The sequence below is a fragment of the Gobio gobio genome, assembly GCF_949357685.1.
Source record: "Gobio gobio genome assembly, chromosome: 17".
NCBI lineage: Eukaryota > Metazoa > Chordata > Actinopteri > Cypriniformes > Gobionidae > Gobio > Gobio gobio.
In genome coordinates this window covers 29,111,155-29,130,816 of record NC_137110.1, presented here as the reverse complement: position 1 = coordinate 29,130,816, position 19,662 = coordinate 29,111,155, and the positions used below count along the sequence as shown (strand labels likewise).

The 19,662-nt window shown below is 37.4% G+C and overlaps 1 protein-coding gene across 2 annotated transcripts in view; it reads left to right on the top strand.

The window, feature by feature from the left end:
* rptor (regulatory associated protein of MTOR, complex 1) overlaps positions 1–19,662 on the top strand; it is a 377,545-nt gene that overhangs the window by 200,229 nt on the left and 157,654 nt on the right. For both annotated transcript variants that reach the window (XM_079841367.1, XM_079841366.1), the window contains exon 8: positions 5,722–5,781. In XM_079841367.1, coding sequence (XP_079697493.1) covers positions 5,722–5,781 — 60 coding nt within the window. The remainder of the gene's footprint in view (positions 1–5,721; positions 5,782–19,662) is intronic.

Below are 19,662 nucleotides of genomic sequence, written 5' to 3'. Positions count from 1 at the left end.
CCATGCTATGTTTTGTTTTCTCAAGCCCCGTTCACACCGCCAGCGACACGCAGCGACAAAGCGACACAATCCCATTCATTTCAATGAGCGCTGCTGCTGGTGCGTTGCGATGATGTCACAGATAGGCAGACTGAATCGAGTAACGTTTAACGCCTTTATCATTAAAAGTGCTAAGAAAAAGCATCCATATAAAGTCTGACGTGCTTTAATCCAATGCGTTATTTTCTATGATCGATACAATCGATTGATTACCTTTTAAAACGATGTTAGATCGATATATGTCGTCCGGAAGGCCAACTTGCCGAGCACAGATCGATGTAGTTAGATCATAAGAAAATAAATCGATACATCGATGTAGTAGATGAATCGTTACACCCCTACTACATGTACAACCGTAATGGTGAGCTACTCAAAACAGGTATTTTGATCAGAATTCCTAAATAGAAACATCGTCACAGTATTAGGGATGCACCGATATTAATATTCTGGCCGATACGATAATTCTTTATATTTGAACTACACACACAACACGTCTACGACACACACAGATACAAGATAAAAGCATCAGTAAACATAGGTAGAGAATATAAAAACAAACCGCGGAAATAAACGTGCAGGTAAAGTTCCCGGTGAACATGGTAAAAGAGTTTAGACAGAGGGTAGTAGCTAAAGCTGACTTAGTTCTAAAAAAAGTTCCTGGATGCGGTGTACTAGCTTTTACACATGCATTTTGTTATCTAAAATTACATTTTGCGAAATTCAACACGACAGCGATCAACTTGAGCTAAGCATATTGACTATTTATCATCTCTACTAATGGCTCGCTTAGTGTATAACATTGTAACTTTATGCTAAGTAATGTATGTTAGCTATATTAGGCAGCTACGTGTGCTAGTGATACATGCTTCATGAAAACATAAACCAAAAAAATGTATAATCAAAATGAAAGATTACCTGTCCAGCAGAAATACAGCCTCGTGAACTCCTCAAATCAAACTAGTGCGCCAGGGTTGCCAGGTTTTCACAACAAAATCCGCCCAATTGCTACTCAAAACTAGCCCAATCGTGTTTCTCCGGTAAAATTCGCAAATTCCGGGGCAAAATATCACATAATTGGGGTCGCTTCAACCCGCGGACATGAAAAACAGCCCGCGGCAACAGTGTTTGAAGTAGCCCGACTTGGCAACACTGGGGTGCGCGCATGTGGGCAGATCCTGGAGCAAAAGCGGTGGTAGCCATGGTAGCGAGAGAGAGTGACAGGCGCCCAAGCCAATCACTTGTTTCGGCCCGAACGAAAATAATGAGCGGTGTTTATTGCAGATTAAAAAGTCTAGAGTCACTCGATTTTTATACTCTCTTTTTCAGATTACTTACATTTTAATTATGTATTGACATATAAAGAAAGTTTAAACAAATTTGGACAAAAGTGTTTTAGATCATTCTTACCTACCCTACCTTTAAAAGCCATGTCCCAAACACTTCAATATAAATACAGTACAATCAAACATACAGTAGCCTAGGTTGAACTAGTTTTGAAAAATGTATTTTACACTCCTATGGCCAATTTTCTTTATTAAAAAAATGGCAACACTTTTGTTAGCATTATTTAACATGAACTAACAATGAATGAACAATACTTCTACAGGATTTATTAATCTTAGTTAATATTAATCTCAACATTTTCTAAGACATTTCAAAGTTGTATCTGTTAACATTAGTTAATGCACTGTGAAATAACATTAACAAAGATTATGGCTCTCTGTTAGTTCATGTTAGTTAATGCATTAACAAATGAGACCTTTTTTGTAAAGTGTTACCAATAAAATCTATTGCATATTAAATAATAAATAAATAAAAATACCTAAATAATGCAAACAAGTCATTGGACAGAATTACTTAGACTATAAAGAAACAAAATGCATGTGCCATGGATACATAAAATGAAATGGCCTCCTCACGGACGATAAGGTAATTATCAAACCATATTGTTGATGAAAATAATGAGAACAATAAAAGTACTAGTTATTAATAATAACCCATAAATGTTTTTAAATTTTTTTAAAAACATTTTTAATATTAGGCCTACTGTAATAGCGGTCTTTGTTTCAAATAACATCATTGCTGTTTGAGCTGCGCGCACTGAAGCTGAAGAGAATGAACACCTGTAAACTGAAGCGCTTTGTTAGAAGTTTAATTAACTCAACAGAACTCATCCCATATAAGATAAATCAGATATTTATACAAAATAAACATAATATTGCAGCTCAGAATGTATAACTCATGTTGTAGACGCACTCTTCCCGTGAAACACGGCAACTAAACCCAAAGAATTTACTACTTTTTATTACAATAGTGTATACAATTATAATGTTATGTATATGTCAGTCCCAATCATAGTTATTAATGTTTTGCATTGCTGTTGAACGCTCTCGTTAAAGCTAAAGATGATCACCGATACAATGAAGCGTGTGTTATTAACTCAACTAAATGTATATGAGATTAATCATATATTTATACTACATAAACGTAATATTACGAATTATATCTAGACCAAATGACGCGAATGCACAAGTGAACTTGACTGTGCTGGTCAGAATGTGTAACACCTGTTTTGGATCCTCTCAAAACGCGCTGAAACAGCAAATAAACCCATAGAATTCACAACGTTTTATTACAATAATTCACATCGTTTTATTACAATAGTGTTCTCATTATAATGTAATGTATATCATATACATATAGATATAATATGACAGTCCCAGTAGTTATTAATGTTGTGCATTGCTGTTTGAGCTGTGTACGTTAAAGCTAAAATGAGAACAATAAATCGCTTTACGTTGTCGTTAAATAACTCATCATCAACTCATTATCATAATCAACCAAACGCATCCTATATGAGATTAATCATATATTTTATATATATTATTAACAAAAACATTATTATTGTGAAATATTTTTACAATTTAAAATAACTTTTTTCTATTTTCAACTTATTTCTGTGATTTTTCAGCATCATTACTCCAGGCTTTAGAGTCACATGATCCTTCAGAAATCATTCTAATATGCCGATTTGCTGGTCAAGAAACATTTATTATTATTATCAATTGAAAACAGTTGTCTACAATTTTTTTCAGGATTATTTAATGAATAGAAAGTTCAAAAGAACAGCATTTATCTGAAATATACAACTTTTGCAACATTATAAATGTCTATACTGTCACTTGATCGATTTAATGAATCCTTGCTGAATAAATGTATTAATTTCTTTAAGTTCTTTCCCAAAAAAATAAAATAAATTCTTACCAACCCAAAACTTTTGAACAGTAGTGCAATGTTATAAAAGCTTTCTATTTCAGATAAATACTTTTCTTTTGAACTTTTTTATTCATCAAATAATCCTAAAAAAAAAAGTGCTTTTAAAATTGATAATAATCATAAATGTTTCTTGAGCAGCAAATCATCATATTAGAATGATTTATGAAGGATCATGTGACACTGAAGATTCAGCTAGGAAAAAATACATTTTCTATCAGCTTTAATATATCGGCCTAATTTTCTTATCGGATCGATTACTATAACATTAAAAATTACCATTTATCGGCCGATACGATATGTTTGCCGATATATCGTGAATCCCTACCCAGTATCGTTTACCGTGAAATTCTAGCAATCATAATTTTTTACCATAAATTAAACAGGATATTTTTTTATAGTTTAGATTTTATGGGTGTGTTCAATTATCTGGTTATTGTTGTTTCTTTAGAATAACCATTACAGTATCAGCAAAATCCAATATCGGTCGACCTCTAATTCCTATATATTGATATATTAGTACACAAACCAATTTCAATACATATGTATTGAATAAAACAGTTTTTAGTATTTTAAACTTTTTGGTTTTAAAAAGTTAAGTCCTCCTTGTGTGCTGCAGTTTTATTAAGTAAAATAATTTGAGATGCATGATTTTGAGGTTGCAGTTGGTTTGTTCTGTATGGACATATGGCATTAATTTAACGATAACGGTATTAGTAGTTGTGCAGTTCTTTAAAAAAAAGTCTTAAACCCTTACATATGATTTTAGAAACTTTACAGTAAATTACAGGCATCCAACTGAAACGCATCCTAACAAAATTTATGAAAATCTCTTTACAGTGTTTTATGTAAATATTTTAAAAATAATAATATTATTTGTAATATTATTATGTATTGTAATTTACTTAAAATGTTAGTACTGTTACTTAGTACTTTTAGTTTATTTTCATTTAGTTAATTTAAAATGTTTTAACCTGTATAAAACAATCCAATTGTGGTACAGCACCGAATTACTTATACAGTAGGAAAAGGTTATTCTTTCTTGGCCAGGAAGATAATTTATTTCCTAGAATTGATAACTGATTATGCTGTCTGTTCGTTGGACGAACTGATTAAATATTGGTAATATTAATTCTGCTACAGTCAATTCTAAAACGAATCCAAATATTTATAAATAATTATAATTTGTTATTAATAATTATACATATTTCCCTTTTGAGCTAATTTGCTACATGACGTTACATGACATTATTTACAACATTTTACTAACGTCTTTCTGCGGTTGAAACACTGAGCGATTCCATGTGACATGATACGGATTTCGGTAAGATGTACTCTATCTTTTAATACACTTTCAGATGCTTATTCATGTTTATTTCACTCTGTAACTGGTATTAAGGCAGAAGAGAAGATCAGTTTACGTGAGCTCCGCGCTGCCACTTTTCTTGGCAGAGCGATCTCATGCCACAGCACCAAAACGGTATTTATGTTTTTGAATTTTGTAATAAAATGGACATAATTGAAAATCTGAGACTTTGTTTCATATAGTAACACAAAGATTTTAGAATTTATTTGGATGGGAGGTGCGCTACAATGTGCCGTTCATTCATCAACTGAAAACAGGATGACTAATCGATTCTTGGGATTTAAGAATCGATTTCGGTTAATAAAAAAAACGGGAAATCAATATTTTTTTACCCAGCCCTACTAAAAAGCAAGACAGGTCCTAAAAAAATGTAATACAGTAAAAGTCAGTTACTAGTGTTTTGTTTATTTCAGTAGTTTTGCCAGTCAGAGTTGACAATCTCTCTGATGAAAAACACAATGAGGGGTTCAGGCTGATCTCATGAGATATCTCATCTGTGACTTTGGCATTTGGTGTAATCAGGGTTGATTCTCGGAATGAACCTGCAAGCACAAGAAAAAAATCATTTATTTTTCAGACCAGTGTTTGCAGAATTTGCCCTAACTCTCAAACTTGGTTCTCTCTGCAACTTTGATGTTAATAAAAGCTCTACATACTACATCTGATTCTGAATGGACCTACAGGGATGGTACAAAATTAGCTAATAATCCACGTTCTTATTGGTTTGCTGGCATTTGGGGGATTTCATGCACGGGGAGAGCTGTCCGTGAATCTCTCTCCCAAGACGAAAAATTTGCTGTTGCTGCCAGATCTTGATCAACGAAAATCACATTGTATTTGATACAAAACTAATTAGACTAAATCAAGTGAAAAAAATATATTTTCATAACTGAAACTATTTTCATAGCATTTCATTTTTTCCATTGGGAAATTTAGTTTTAACAAAACTAAAGATAGACCTACTGTAAGTGTAATGAGGCAGACGTTAAAAAGGAGTGTCTGTGTATGTCCTCTCTCACAGAGTTTCCTTTTTTTCTTCTAAGGTTCTGTATGCAGAAGAGTGCAAAGTTGGTTCCAGGAGTGACCTTGGACTTGATTGAGAAGTAGGTATTTTTTGTTTTATTTCATTTGGCTGTGTGCCTCTTCTAGACTTTTTTGTCTCTTGTTTTTCTGTTTCTTTTTGTATTTTCTGTGCTCCATAATCTATTGTTCTCTGTAAATGGCAGAGAAACCTGGAAAATCCATGAAAATGTATTTAGACATTTCTATAGTGAATATGCGTTTTTCTACTTCAGCTTGAATAAAAAATAATCACTAGAATATGCTCTTCATGCGTGAATTTTCTTTTAAATAATTATTATACAGTAATCATGCATTGCTGAAAAAAGTCACAAAATCGTACGTCAAAAGTTATGTAAGCCATGTACTGTAATTATTATGGTTTTCATTATACGTTTTTATTTAATTCAGCATTTGTTTTTATATTATGAATTCCATGCAGTTCTATCATGCGTCTGCGGTTGCACTGAATCAACTCAATTTATTGTTTTAATCTAATTTGTTTGATTTTGTCTACTTGTTGGAATTCATATGAATTCTATGATTCCACAGGGGTGCAAACTCTCTCTCTCACACACACACACACACACACACACACACACACACAAAAACATACATTTGACGGGTTGGTGTTAATTTCAAACCAGAATATCACAAAATATCTTGTGTGTGAAAAGTACACAAAAAACGTTTTATTATGCTGTGGTTATGATAGTAAAGCTGCATTTGTTGGCAAAATAATGTTAATAGTGAAAATTACACCAACACCAAAAGCAGAAATAACTATATAATGATAAATAGCCTATCATTACCGTTTATTGTCATATAAGATTTTGGTCATATCGCCCACCCCTATTAAGGTAAACATCTGTTAAAGAAATGTTATGATAAACTTTCGATATTTCAGTAATATGTCAAGCTTTGAACTGTTAATTAGCCTGTAGTGGTTGACTTTTATTTAGATTTAAATAAGGATTTATTGACATCAACATTTTTGATACCATATAAATTTCACCATTCTTGTCACCAATGTCAATATCACAAAAAACTACTAGCCTAAATAAATAAAACTCAAGCTCACTGAAGACAAGTTTATGGAGCCCCTAAAGGGACCGTTGCAAAAAAATAAAAATATACAGACTTTCGCGTGCCCACGAGAAACTTATCTGCCTTATAATTTCCGGTTTGCATACAATTTGACACGGGACCTACAGCTGTGCAAGACAGAATGCACATTTCGATAGTCTATGCCATATGACAGTGATGTCTACGACATTTGTAATACTGTTATGACAGAGCCACACTTTTAGCTTCCAAAGGACTCGTATCAAGCAATATACTTGCATCTAAGGAATGAGATGTTGACCTTATTGTAACCTGTGCTCAGGGTGCAGATAAATGGAGGGGTTGGTGGCACCTTTTGTTTAATGTTATTGAGAATACGTTATTGTTTCTGTAGGCAATGTCCCTTTTTTATTACAGTTTTAACTTATTAAAGAATGAAAATTGTCATGCACTCAACATTTTGTTCCAAAAATTAGAATTTCTTCTTGTGGAACAAAAATGTTTAGCAGAATGCTCAGTGAACAGTCATCAGCGTCCTCTGTCACCATTTGCTTTCATATTTTTTATACAGTGGTTGTAAATGGTTACCGATGCTGCCAGTGCCTAATATATGCTTAACATCAGAAAGATAAACTAAAGGTCAGTCTGGTTTCTCAACACAGAGAAAAAGTGTGTCAAAACTGTACCTTTAGGGGTACAACATCTTGTCACTGGGGCAGTACCCTTAAAATGACATCTTTGTACCTTTTTTACTCCTAAAAGATGATCATTATAATGCAGATAAGTTTCTCATGCCCACGCAATACGTTTCTTGTGCGCATGCGATAAGTTTCTCGTACGCACACGAAAGTCTGTATATGTTTTTTTTTGCAAAGGTCCCTTTAGGGGCTCCGTACAAGTAAACAGTTAGTGATTTAAATGAGAATGAGAAGGTAATTACAAGCAATAGGACAACAACAAAAAAACTACAGGAGAACAAATTAATAATAAATGCTATATGCATTGTATAAATTAATCATATGTATAAAAACACTGCATAGTCTTCATTGTGTAAATTAAATATATATTTACTAGTGATGCACCGAAATGAAAATTCTGGGCCGAAACCGAAAATGGCTTCTTTGAAAAAGTATACTAACTTATACTAAAAAACGTATACTTGTATGTATATATATATATATATATATATATATATATATATATATATATATATATATATATATATATATATATATATATATATATATATATATATATATATATATATATATATATATATATATATATATATATATATATATATATATATACATATATATATACATACATACATACATACATACATACATACATACATACATACATACATACATACATACATACATACATACATACATACATACATATTATATATTTATAAATTACTTTAATTTAATGGATCTGAAATGGGGGGGAAAAAATCACAAACCAATAGAATAATCAAACTTTTATTAAGTTACATAACAAAACCTAAAATATTTTTAACAATAAATATAAATAATAATACCAAATAATATTATCCTTCAAGTTATGTTCCATCAAATTTTTTTTTTTTAACAGTGCAAAAAAAGATCCACAATTATCTGAATAACTGCACACATAATCACAGAATGGTTCTCATTAAGAACATGAGATGCTGCACTGAATAGTCTCTCACTGTCTGTGCTGGTGCTCGGGGCAGATAAATACCTGCGTGCAATCCGTGCAAGCAATGGAAAGCGGCCTTCGTTCGCGCGCCAGTAGTCAAGGGGATTGTCGCTTCTGGCAATGGGTAGTTCAGCTAACGTTAGATACGTCTCTATTTGTTCTCATACCGCTGACATGCTTAATCTTTGATAGGCAGACGCATGATAACAGGTCGACTGGGAGTGAAACCTAAGCGCTTGCGCACGCATGGGAGGGGCGGGTGACACTCATTTTCGGCTGGTTTTTTTATTTCGGCCCGAAACCGATAATGCCATTTTCGGCCGAACATTTTCAGCGGCCGAAATTTCGGTGCACCCCCTAATTAAAGTTACAAAAGTGGATTAGTCAAGAGCAGTGAGAGATTTTCTCTCTTTTGTTGTTTGATTAATATGAATGACAGACAGCACGAAAATTAGACAGCTGTCTCTTTAAGCGCTGCCCAGGTTTCTCTATGGCTCTGGGTCCATTATACTGTACTTGCATTTTCTTTCTCAGTTTACTTGTTTACTTTCATTTAAGACATAAATAACAGTGTAAAGTAAAGTAAAGTCAAGTCAAGTCAACTTTATTTATATAGCGCTTTTAACAATGCAGATTGTTTCAAAGCAGCTTTACAGTGTTAAACAGGAAAATAATGCAGCATAATTTTATTCAGCCGTCTAGCCATTCTGGAGAAAACGGTTATGTCGTCAGTTCGTTTCAATTATCATACAGTGACAGTGTGGGCTTTAGATCAGTAATTACATCAGTAATTTAGTTTATAACTAAACTATTTGTTGCGAGCCGACAGCTTAACAGTGCTCGTTTGAGGGCACCGTGATCAGCTGCATAAGGAGAGGCTCAGACCGTGTTCGAAGCCTGACTACATCGTACACAAGCACTTAGACTGTAACACCAGTGCTTGAAGAGCAGGGATGTCCAGGTTGTAAAATCTGATGAAAGTGGACAGCAAGGACCAGCCGGCCGCCACACAGATTTCTGCGATAGAGTTTCTGCTGGACCACGGCCAAGAGGAGGCCATACCTCTAGTGAAGTGGGCCCTAACCCTTAGGGGACAGGTCAAGTCTACAGACTTTTAAGCTAGCGCTTTTGCATCCACAATCCATTCGGCCTCCGAAGCTGACAAATAGCTGCTCTGATTGCCCGAAGGACTGTGGAGAGCTCCCAAGACGGGACTTAGCCCCCCTGAGGAACTTAACGACTAGGTCGTGTTTCCCGATTGATTGGACGGCTACCAGGGTGCGATTTGCTGTAATGGCGACCACGTAAATTTAGACCATGCCTTTGACCAGTGGGTGCACCCACTGTCCAACATCTCCTGCAGAAACGTGAAAAACTGACACTGCATCGCATTCAGCGGGTTCTATTTTCTGAGCTAAGCACCAGCCAGCACCGGCACAGATGAGGTGCCTTGTGGAAGGGGCCCCTCATCGTTCTCATGACTTCTTGGAAAAGGCCTGGTGGCTCCTGTCGAGGTCCCACAACTCTGTATGAGGGTGTCAGATTGTCCCTACTAACTGGGAGAAAAGGCCTGTCCTCAGCTGTATGGGCCACGGAGCTGCTGATAGTAGCTGGACCAGTTCTGGGAACCGGGGCTGGTTTTGCCCAGTTGGTGAACCGCCCTCACTGAGCCGAGATTCCTCTGTGTCCATAGGAGAAGATGGCTCGCTAATCTGTGCAGAGGGCGAGACCGGAGACCTCCCTGGTGGTTTATAAAGGCAACCAGTATCCTGTTGTCCGAGCGGACTCCTGATGATGACTCCTGAGTTCCGACTGGAACTACTTGAAGGCCAGAATTACAGCCATAATTTCCAGGTGGTTCAATTCAACATGGGGGTCACCCATAAGCCAATGGTTATTCTGCTGTCGCATAGGGCACCCCAGCCTGTCTTGGAGGCGTCTGTCACAACCACTTTCCTCCTGGAAACTGAACCCAGGGTTACCCCATTCTGGTAAAAACGGGGTGATTTTTCAAGGGACCAAGGCTCTGACGCATCTGTGGGTCACCTTGAGAGAGTGTCGGCCTGTGCACTTTTGGGGTGGGACGAGAGGTTTTAGAGCTGGAGTGGTCACATGTGGAGCAGGCCCAGCGGAATGACAGAGAAAGCTGCCGCCATGAGGCTCTGCATCTTCTGAAACCTCTTGAGTGGGTGAAAAGACCCCACTTTGAATGAGGCTGCATTACTCCTGATTTTCCTGAAGGCGTGCTCTTGTGAGAGCATCCCAGCTGCAGAAATCATTTGTTGAATTGGCTGCGGGTGGGCTCTTCTGGGGCCGACCAGTCCAAGCTGAGCTCCTCGGCAGCTTTAGTGAGGACTCCATGCGAGGCCGTTCGTCACTCTGTTTTGCTGGCAGAGGGGCAAAGTCATTAGCGGAGTTCGCCCACTCTTCACAGTCAGAGACATTGAGTCTAGTTCTGACTCAATGTTATGTGAGGTTCAGCATGAGACCATGCCACTGGTGCCAGATGAGGGGCATTTATCCTCGCGGGTAAAGAACACAGGGGACTCGTCGGATTGAGAGGAGAGTGAAGCATGCGGATGCTGGGCCGAAATTTAGAAATTTCGCTTAGAAATTTGCTCTTTTATTTTAATCGCCGGATGGCCGCAGAGGAGACGCTAAATCAGCTTGCTTTCAGAGCGTCTTGTTCCACTGTGAGGCTCGTTCAATGGTGAGTGAGAGGCTTCAGTCTTCTTCGGAACAGTGAGATCTTCTCTCTAAAGGAGAAAAATTCTGACGATTCAGCATTTCTGCGTGGCGTATATAGGCAGCCAACCTCGCCCCTTTTAGCGGGCTAAAATGCCATTTGTCTGTGAAAAGCACAGACGTGAGCCAATCAGGCTTCAGGATTCTGAGAAAACAGGAGTTTTCCCCATAATTCTGAGAAAACAGGAGTTTTCTCCATAAGCGTTAGTGATCCAACGCAATGCAAGTGAACCGTATTGAAAGGGAACTAAATTGTTCTAAACAGAACTTTTTCAGTGATCTGAAGTTGGCCTTTGCAACCTTTAAGTATTTTTTTTATTTATTTACTTTTTCCTATATATGAGCTCTGGGACCCCTGAGGCACGATGGGATTGGATGGAGGAAGAGAGGCATTCTGTAGATTAAAAGCACTTTCCTGACAGCTCTAACCCCTCTGCTTCCTCTTTCTCCATTTCGTCTGTAAATTCAAATAAACTTACAATCTCTGTCAGAAATCGGCAACTTTTCCCACCAAAACTGTGAAGACAATAAAAAAAATGTTTAAGTACAAATGAAAAAAAAAATCCCATTTGTCAAGTGCTTGTTTGATGACAAGTCTGACGCATATGGATGATGTTGTACTAGGATAGACTTCCTCTCACACAGGACCAGGGTTTTTTTTAATCCACACTTTCTTTCCATAGGATCTAATGCTAATTATTTCCCTAGATTTCATTATAACAGCACTCTTCGCAGTCTGGTGTTCTGTTTCCTGTGGGGTTTATAAAGGCAGCCTTATATTCTCCTGCCATTAGGGATGGGTGATATGGCCTAAAATCCATATTGCGATATACATTGCAGCCTCTTGCGATAACGACATATATCACAATATATAAATTATAATAGAACCATTTCAGAACAGGTTAGAATAGAATTGTACAGCTGTACAACGAAATTTTGTCTCACATAGACTTTGTTACATAGACCCTAAGGAAAGCCAAACTGTTAAATGTATTTTTTTTTTAAAGAAAGAAAGAAACGTATGTAGTTTTGAGAACAATTATTGTGCAAAACTGTAATTATACAACATAATGTTGCAGATGAATAAAATGTACATTTAAAGGCTGTATGCTGTTTAAAAGTAAACATTGTTTATAAAAAAGATCAAGTGAAAAATAAGCAACCATCTAGGCATAGTTATTATTATTATTAGAAGAGACTTATTATTATTACATAGAGACGTAGCTAAATCTACTGTAAGCTAATATATAGCCTAATATATTCTGTCAATTTCTTCACGTTAAACCAAGCTTTTATTTTGACGGGTTCCTTTGACCTTTGAGAATTCATCTTCCAGAATCTGGCAGTACGTTTTGGGAGTTCATTTTAGTCCATCCTGAAGTCCGTTTTGCAGAGATGGACTAAAAATGAACTCCCAAAACGTACTGCCAGATTCTGGAAGATGAATTCTTCAAACAGTGGTACTAGAGGATGTGGTGCTGGTCCTTCAAGAGTCACTCTCAACCTATCTGTCCATAAAGCCTATAATAAAACCTTCTTCATGTATTTTACAACACTTCAGCTTGTGATTCTTATTTAGTGGGGGTCATTTTTTAGGATTCTTTACCTAACTGAAGTCTCTGAGATCCTGACACCTTGCACTTCTGGAGACTCCAGGTAGGTTACAGCTCTGGAAAATGGTGGCGCTGGAGACTAAAGGGTTCCTGATGGTTTCACCCTTAATTCTTCACCTTAATTATTAATTCTTTTGCAGTTAACAGGTGTCTTTTCTTCACCACCTGTTTTTGTCAGATCCTGCTGACCCAACGAGCATTTCACTGTCCAATGGTCATAGCCTTAACTGCAATGTCTAGTATTGCATTAGTATTGCATCCTTCTCATGGGCATTTAATACTTTTTGACTTTTCAGTCTGAGTTAAATCTCTTTTTTGGCTCAATTTATCTGTAAAAGAAAACATGCCTAATAATTCTGCACACCTGAATATAAGGTGATTTTCATTTCCAGCCTTCATGAACAATTATATATCACTTATACATTATTAAATACTAAATCAATAGTAGTTATTAGGATTACTGTGGTTTGGAATTGGTCAAATGTGCCTGGAAAAAAAATATGATCAGAAAATCAACGTGCCTAATAATTCTGCACTCCCTGTATAATATCGTGTGTGTGTGTGTGTGTGTGTGTGTGTGTGTGTGTGTGTGTGTGTGTGTGTGTGTGTGTGTGTGTGTGTGTGTGTGTGTGTGTGTGTGTGTGTGTGTGTGTGTGTGTGTGTGTGTGTGTGTGTGTGTTCAAAAAATTAATTTATGTCCCCTTGCTGGGCTTCCTGTTCACACCCCTTTTCTGACATTCAAAAGTGTCCCACATACAGATCTGTGAATTCTGATTGATTACTGATATGTGACATCACAGGAGGAGAGACATTAATGGCCCACACAGTTATCTGAGGACAGATTTAATTAAATTCACATTTATTTGTATAGTGCTTTTGACAGAGCACTTCTGTATAGCAGTGCCGTTCCATTTTCTGACTTTTGTGTCCAAACGGAAATTGTAGAGAATGGATATCATCAACTTTAGAGCATTTTCTTGTAATCATTGAGCTACAAACAGGGGGATGATAGGCAAAGTACTTTCAGTTGACAGATGCCCACATGCATCTGATTTTGACTATATTCAACATAATGAATAAATATATAAATATAATAAATAGTTACTGTTTTGATGCCTTTTTTCATATATATATATAGACATTGATCAACGCAAAAATAGAAATAAACATCTCAACCGTACTTACTTGACATACAAACAAACAAGTGGTCTGCATGACGTGTGCAATATTCCAAGTCTTATAAAGCTGTGCAATAGTTTTGTGATGAACAGACTGAAATATAAGTAATTCACAAAATATCTCTCTCTGCTATAGCTCTCGAATAACATTTGCATTTCTGCAATGCAGTCTGGGGCTTTGCAATCTTGTTTTTGCAAGTCTTGATTACATGCAAGCGTACATGAGATCTCAACAGCAAACTGTTATTTATTAACCCCTAGAAGTCTGAGCTGTTTTGGCGCCCTTTAGAAGTCTTGGCATGCTCTGACATTTGTGCATTTTTCAGTTGCTTATAAACACATTAATAGCAAAAGTGTAATTACACTGTATTCAGCACAAACTAGGCTACCATAATATGAGAGCAACATGTACAGGTGCTGGTCATTATAATTAGAATATCATCAAATTTATTTCACTAATTCCATTCAAAAAGTGAAACTTGTATATTATATTCATTCATTACACACAGACTGGTATATTTCAAAAGTTTATTTCTTTTAATTTTGATGATTATAACAGACAACTAAGGAAAATCCCAAATTCAGTATTCAGTATTAAATGGTCTCTCAGTCTAGTTCTGTAGGCTACACAATCTTGGGGAAGACTGCTGACTTGACAGTTGTCCAAAAGACGACAATTGACACCTTGCACAAGAAGGACAAGACACAAAAGGTCATTGCAAAAAAGGCTGGCTGTTCACAGAGCTCTGTGTCCAAGCACATTAAAGGACAACTCCGGTGAAAAATGAACCTAGGGGTAATTAACACATGGTTACAGAGTAGATCACTAACAAGGCAGAAGTCGAGCCACGAATGCTGTGCTAAGTGAGCTGGTCAATAGGAATTATCGCAGTTTAGCACATTTCCAAGATGTCTCCTGTCTGTATACACGTAATGTTCTGTCTTTGTTAAGTATCTTCTTATTAAACTGTTTGTACACTTACAAAGTTCTCAATGCTTCGGTTTGCATGTAGGGACCCTCATTATGCTACCGTGTTAGTGTGAGGCTCTTTTGAGCCTTGTTAGTGGTATTAACTAGTGATTTAATTTTACTTATTCTGTGCCCCATTTACTCGGGTTATAAGCTAATCTGTTTTTTAGAGATAAAACTCCTTAAATTTAATTTTCATGAAAACGCATCCCAGAGAACGATCTACTCGGTAACCATGTGTTAATTACCCCTAGGTTCATTTTTCACCGGAGTTGTCCTTTAATAGAGAGGCGAAGGGAAGAAAAAGATGTGGTAGAAAAAAGTGTACAAGCAATAGGGATAACCGCACCCTGGAGAGGATTGTGAAACAAAACCCATTCAAAAATGTAGGGGAGATTCACAAAGAGTGGACTGGAGCTGGAGTCAGTGCTTCTAGAACCACTACGCACAGACGTATGCAAGACATGGGTTTCAGCTGTCGCATTCCTTGTGTCAAGCCACTCTTGAACAACAGACAGCGTCAGAAGCGTCTCGCCTGTGCTAAAGACAAAAAGGAAAAAAAGTGGTCCAAAGTTATGTTCTCTGATGAAAGTAAATTTTGCATTTCTTTGGAAATCAGGGTCCCAGAGTCTGGAGGAAGAGTGGAGAGGCACACAATCCATGTTGCTTAAGGTCCAGTGTAAAGTTTCCACAGTCAGTGATGGTTTGGGGTGCCATGTCATCCTCCGGTGTTGGTCCACTGTTTTTTCTGAGGTCCAAGGTCAACGCAGCCATATACCAGGAAGTTTTTGAGCACTTCATGCTTCCTACTGCTGACCAACTTTATGGAGATGCAGATTTCATTTTCCAATAGGACTTGGCACCTGCACACAGTGCCAAAGCAACCAGTACCCGGTTTAAGGACAGTGGTATCCCTGTTCTTAATTGGCCAGCAAACTCGCCTGACCTTAACTCCATAGAAAATCTATGGGGTATTGTGAAGAGGAAGATGCGGTATGCCAGACCCAACAATGCAGAAGAGCTGAAGACCACTATCAGAGCAACCTGGGCTCTCATAACACCTGTGCAATGCCACAGACTGATCGACTCTGGGCCACGCCGCATTGCTGCAGTAATTCAGGCAAAAGAAGCCCCAATTAAGTACTGAGTGCTGTACATGCTCATACTTTTCATGTTCATACTTTTCAGTTGGCCAAGATTTTCTTTGTATTGGTCTTAAGTAATATTCTAATTTTCTGAGATACTGAATTTGGGATTTTCCTTAGTTGTCTGTTATAATCATAAAAATTAAAAGAAATAAACATTTAAAATATATCCGTCTGTGTGTAATGAATGAATATAATGTACAAGTTTCACTTTTTGAATGGAATTAGTGAAATAAATCAACTTTTTGATGATATTCTAATTATATGACCAGCACCTGTATGTACATGCTTGTATTTTTGAGAGAAAAATGTTTATGCATGGTTTTTGAGAAAACAAAAAAAATATGTTTTAAAATTAAGGCCTCAAAACACACAATAGATATGTGTCCACAAGACTTTTGACTCATGGGTGTGGCGTGGGCCTACGGTGTGGGCGTGGCCTAAATACGCTCTGTCTCTATGCGTCGCTCCGTTGTTCTGATTGGTTGTAGGTCTATCCAATTGAGGTCTTTCCTGGTTCGGTTGAAACACGCACCATAATCACAGCCCAACGGAGCAGGATCAGACTCAAATTCTGACTAGAATTGAGTATGACGACATCAGGCAACTTTGTGCATTTAATATTCACAGATGCTAACAAAATAAATTTAACAGATTAAAGCCTACCTTACAATCAGCCCTGAAACCGTTGCTTTCAGAAATGAACAGCTTTTCATGAGGAGAATAAATCCAGGATTACTGCTCAAACGCGTCTTAAAACGATATAGCTGAAGTAACGTTACAGCGCTTCACTTGATGTGTTTGTATGAGTTGGTGTGTGGGCGTTGACGCGTGGATCGTCAATATTTGAATCTGAAAGAGTGCGTGCTCCGTGGGCGTGGTCATATTAGCGGCTAATGAAGTGGTTCGTGAAAGACCTGACTTTTCACCGTTTCTTTAGACATATGTCTTATGTTTGTGAGACAAGTGTTCACTAAGCTAGAGTTCCTTTTCTGAAGACTATCTGAATGAACGTCTTTGACAGAGAGGCTGCAGATCGCGCATCATGTTTGTTTTCTTTATCTTGCAAAAAGCAAAACATTTTGTTTTTATTGTGACTGTACACAAAAACAAAATTGAAACTTAAAGGGTCACTTCAGTGATTTAGCATTAAGTTTTGTATCAGTAGAACCCCTGTAGTATATTTGAATTATGGTACTTTCCCCCCTCATATCCCCCTGAGACGAGAGAATTATGCATTTTATTTCTGGAAAAAATCCTCCGATGACGCAAATATCGTCATTTTGCGTCATCGGAGGATTTTTTGGCCAGAGGCTAAAAACTACAGCCAGTAGAGGGAGCTCTTCCACATGTTTTCAACCCGCCCACAGGGGAGAGATCTCACTCTCAGAATGTAAATGCGCTCGGCTCGGCCTCGGGCATTCATAACCGGAGCGGTGCAGAGCATAGTGAGTGTTTCAACTTTTCAATGAATTCCTATGAAAGTTTAGCTTTCCATATGCGATCAGAAAACGCGCCAGACTGGGCATGCGCTGAGAATGACTGTCGTGCTTATCTCAGCTCTGCTCAGATCTTACATCGCTCTCGCGCTGAATAAAAATCTGACTCCTGCTGCGTTTGTCCTGTGACTTTCGTTCGGCTCACTCACACTTTATTGAAAATACACGTTCAGTTTTTAATTTATTCTCTAACTGAACGAAATTATTGTATTATTATGACAATCAAAACGACGTTGGGGGCAGTGTAGGGAGTGGCCTCATAGGGCAGCGAAGCAAGTGCATTCTGGGAGTTATCTTTCATCCACATGAGACAAAAATACATTTTCTGTCTTTTCTCAGTCTAGAAGGCACCAAATTAGAAAATAATTTCACATTTCTACTACATAAATGACAGTTTAAATACAGATTAATCTTCCCAGCGCTGAAGTGCCCCTTTAACAGATTATAATGATGTATAACACTTGCCTGAATGATAAAAAAAAAAAAGAGTTATTTGAGTCTCTTTGGCACTGATAAGAAAAAAAGAGAGCCGATCGTGCCGGCTCAACCGCCGACTCGAGATGGTTAAGTATAAAAAGTATGATTATTTTCATTTTACATTTAATGTAATGTGCTATGGGCACTGAAGTCAGCTAGCTGCTAAGCAATTATCAAGCTGTCTCCCTCTGAGAGATGTGTGCATGGTTGGGACTTAAACAAATGTCTCAGAGGTCAACATTGTGGAGGTGAAACCCAGAATGTGTGCTGTTTTGAGTAGTACATGTATCAAAGAACCACGTCAAAGCAAGAAAGTTACAGCCTACCTAGATTCACACTGATACTAAATTATACCTTCAGCTAGCGAGAAGTTACTCTATAAATTGTGCTTCATAAAACATACAGCTCCTGGAGACCAGGTACATTACTCATGATTGGAAACAAATGAAGCAAAGTAAGTTTGCTGAATGGATAGAGTACAATCTGGCTGTGGGGCTGTCATTAAGAGAAGTGTATGTGCAGTGATAGATGGCATCTCGGAGCAGCAGTGTCTTAGTCAGTTGCACGTTAGAGGCGATGACATTTGCTTGAGGCTTCTGCCCAGCATGAGCTGCCTGACTCATCCACACAATCACGAGGACAGAGCCCACTGCTGCCAGTCACACACACACACAACGCTGATGCCTGTGACGCTCACAATCAGGTGTCACTTTTTCTGGAATTTGTAATAGACTTGGTTGCACCCACATACTTATACTGTTTATACATTTCTGTCTCTTGTGCACATATTTGCGAGTGGTCACATAAGCAGAATACATATAAATGGTCTTAAACCTACAATCCTAAACCTGCTTTCTGCCATCAGCATCCTGCTGACATGTCAACATCATGTCATCATTATTCAATTCAGATTTCTTTCTTTTTACAAGACAAACAAGAGTGCGATCTTTAGTCATTTATTCGCTCCATGTCTTTCAGCTGTTTCTAACAAACATCAGACTCTGTTTTCTCAAAGGCAATCGGAATTATACCAGTAATTTTTCACCTTAAATAGTTTGACACCTAAATAAATTGAAATTATTAGAAATTATGTTGATGTACACTTATTAATTATATTGAGAGGGAGAGAGCACAAAAATGTATATATAAATGTAAATATATATACACCGATCAGGCATAACATTATGAATTTTATGAATATTATGTTGGTCACCCTTTTGCTGCCAAAGCAGCCCTGACCCATCGAGGCATGGACTACACTAGACCCCTGAAGGTGTGCTGTTGTATCTGGCACCAAGATGTGCTTGTTCAGCACATCCTATAGATCTTCGATTGGATTGATCAAGTCAACACCTCAAACTTGTTGTTGTGCTCCTCAAACCATTCCTGAACCATTTTTGCTTTGTGGCAGGGCGCATTATCCTGCTGAAAGAGGCCACAGCTACCAGGGAATACCTATTCCATGAAAGGGTGTACATGGTCTGCAACAATGCTTAGGTAGGTGGTACGTAGGGCTGGGCGATATGACGATATTATGGCATATCGAC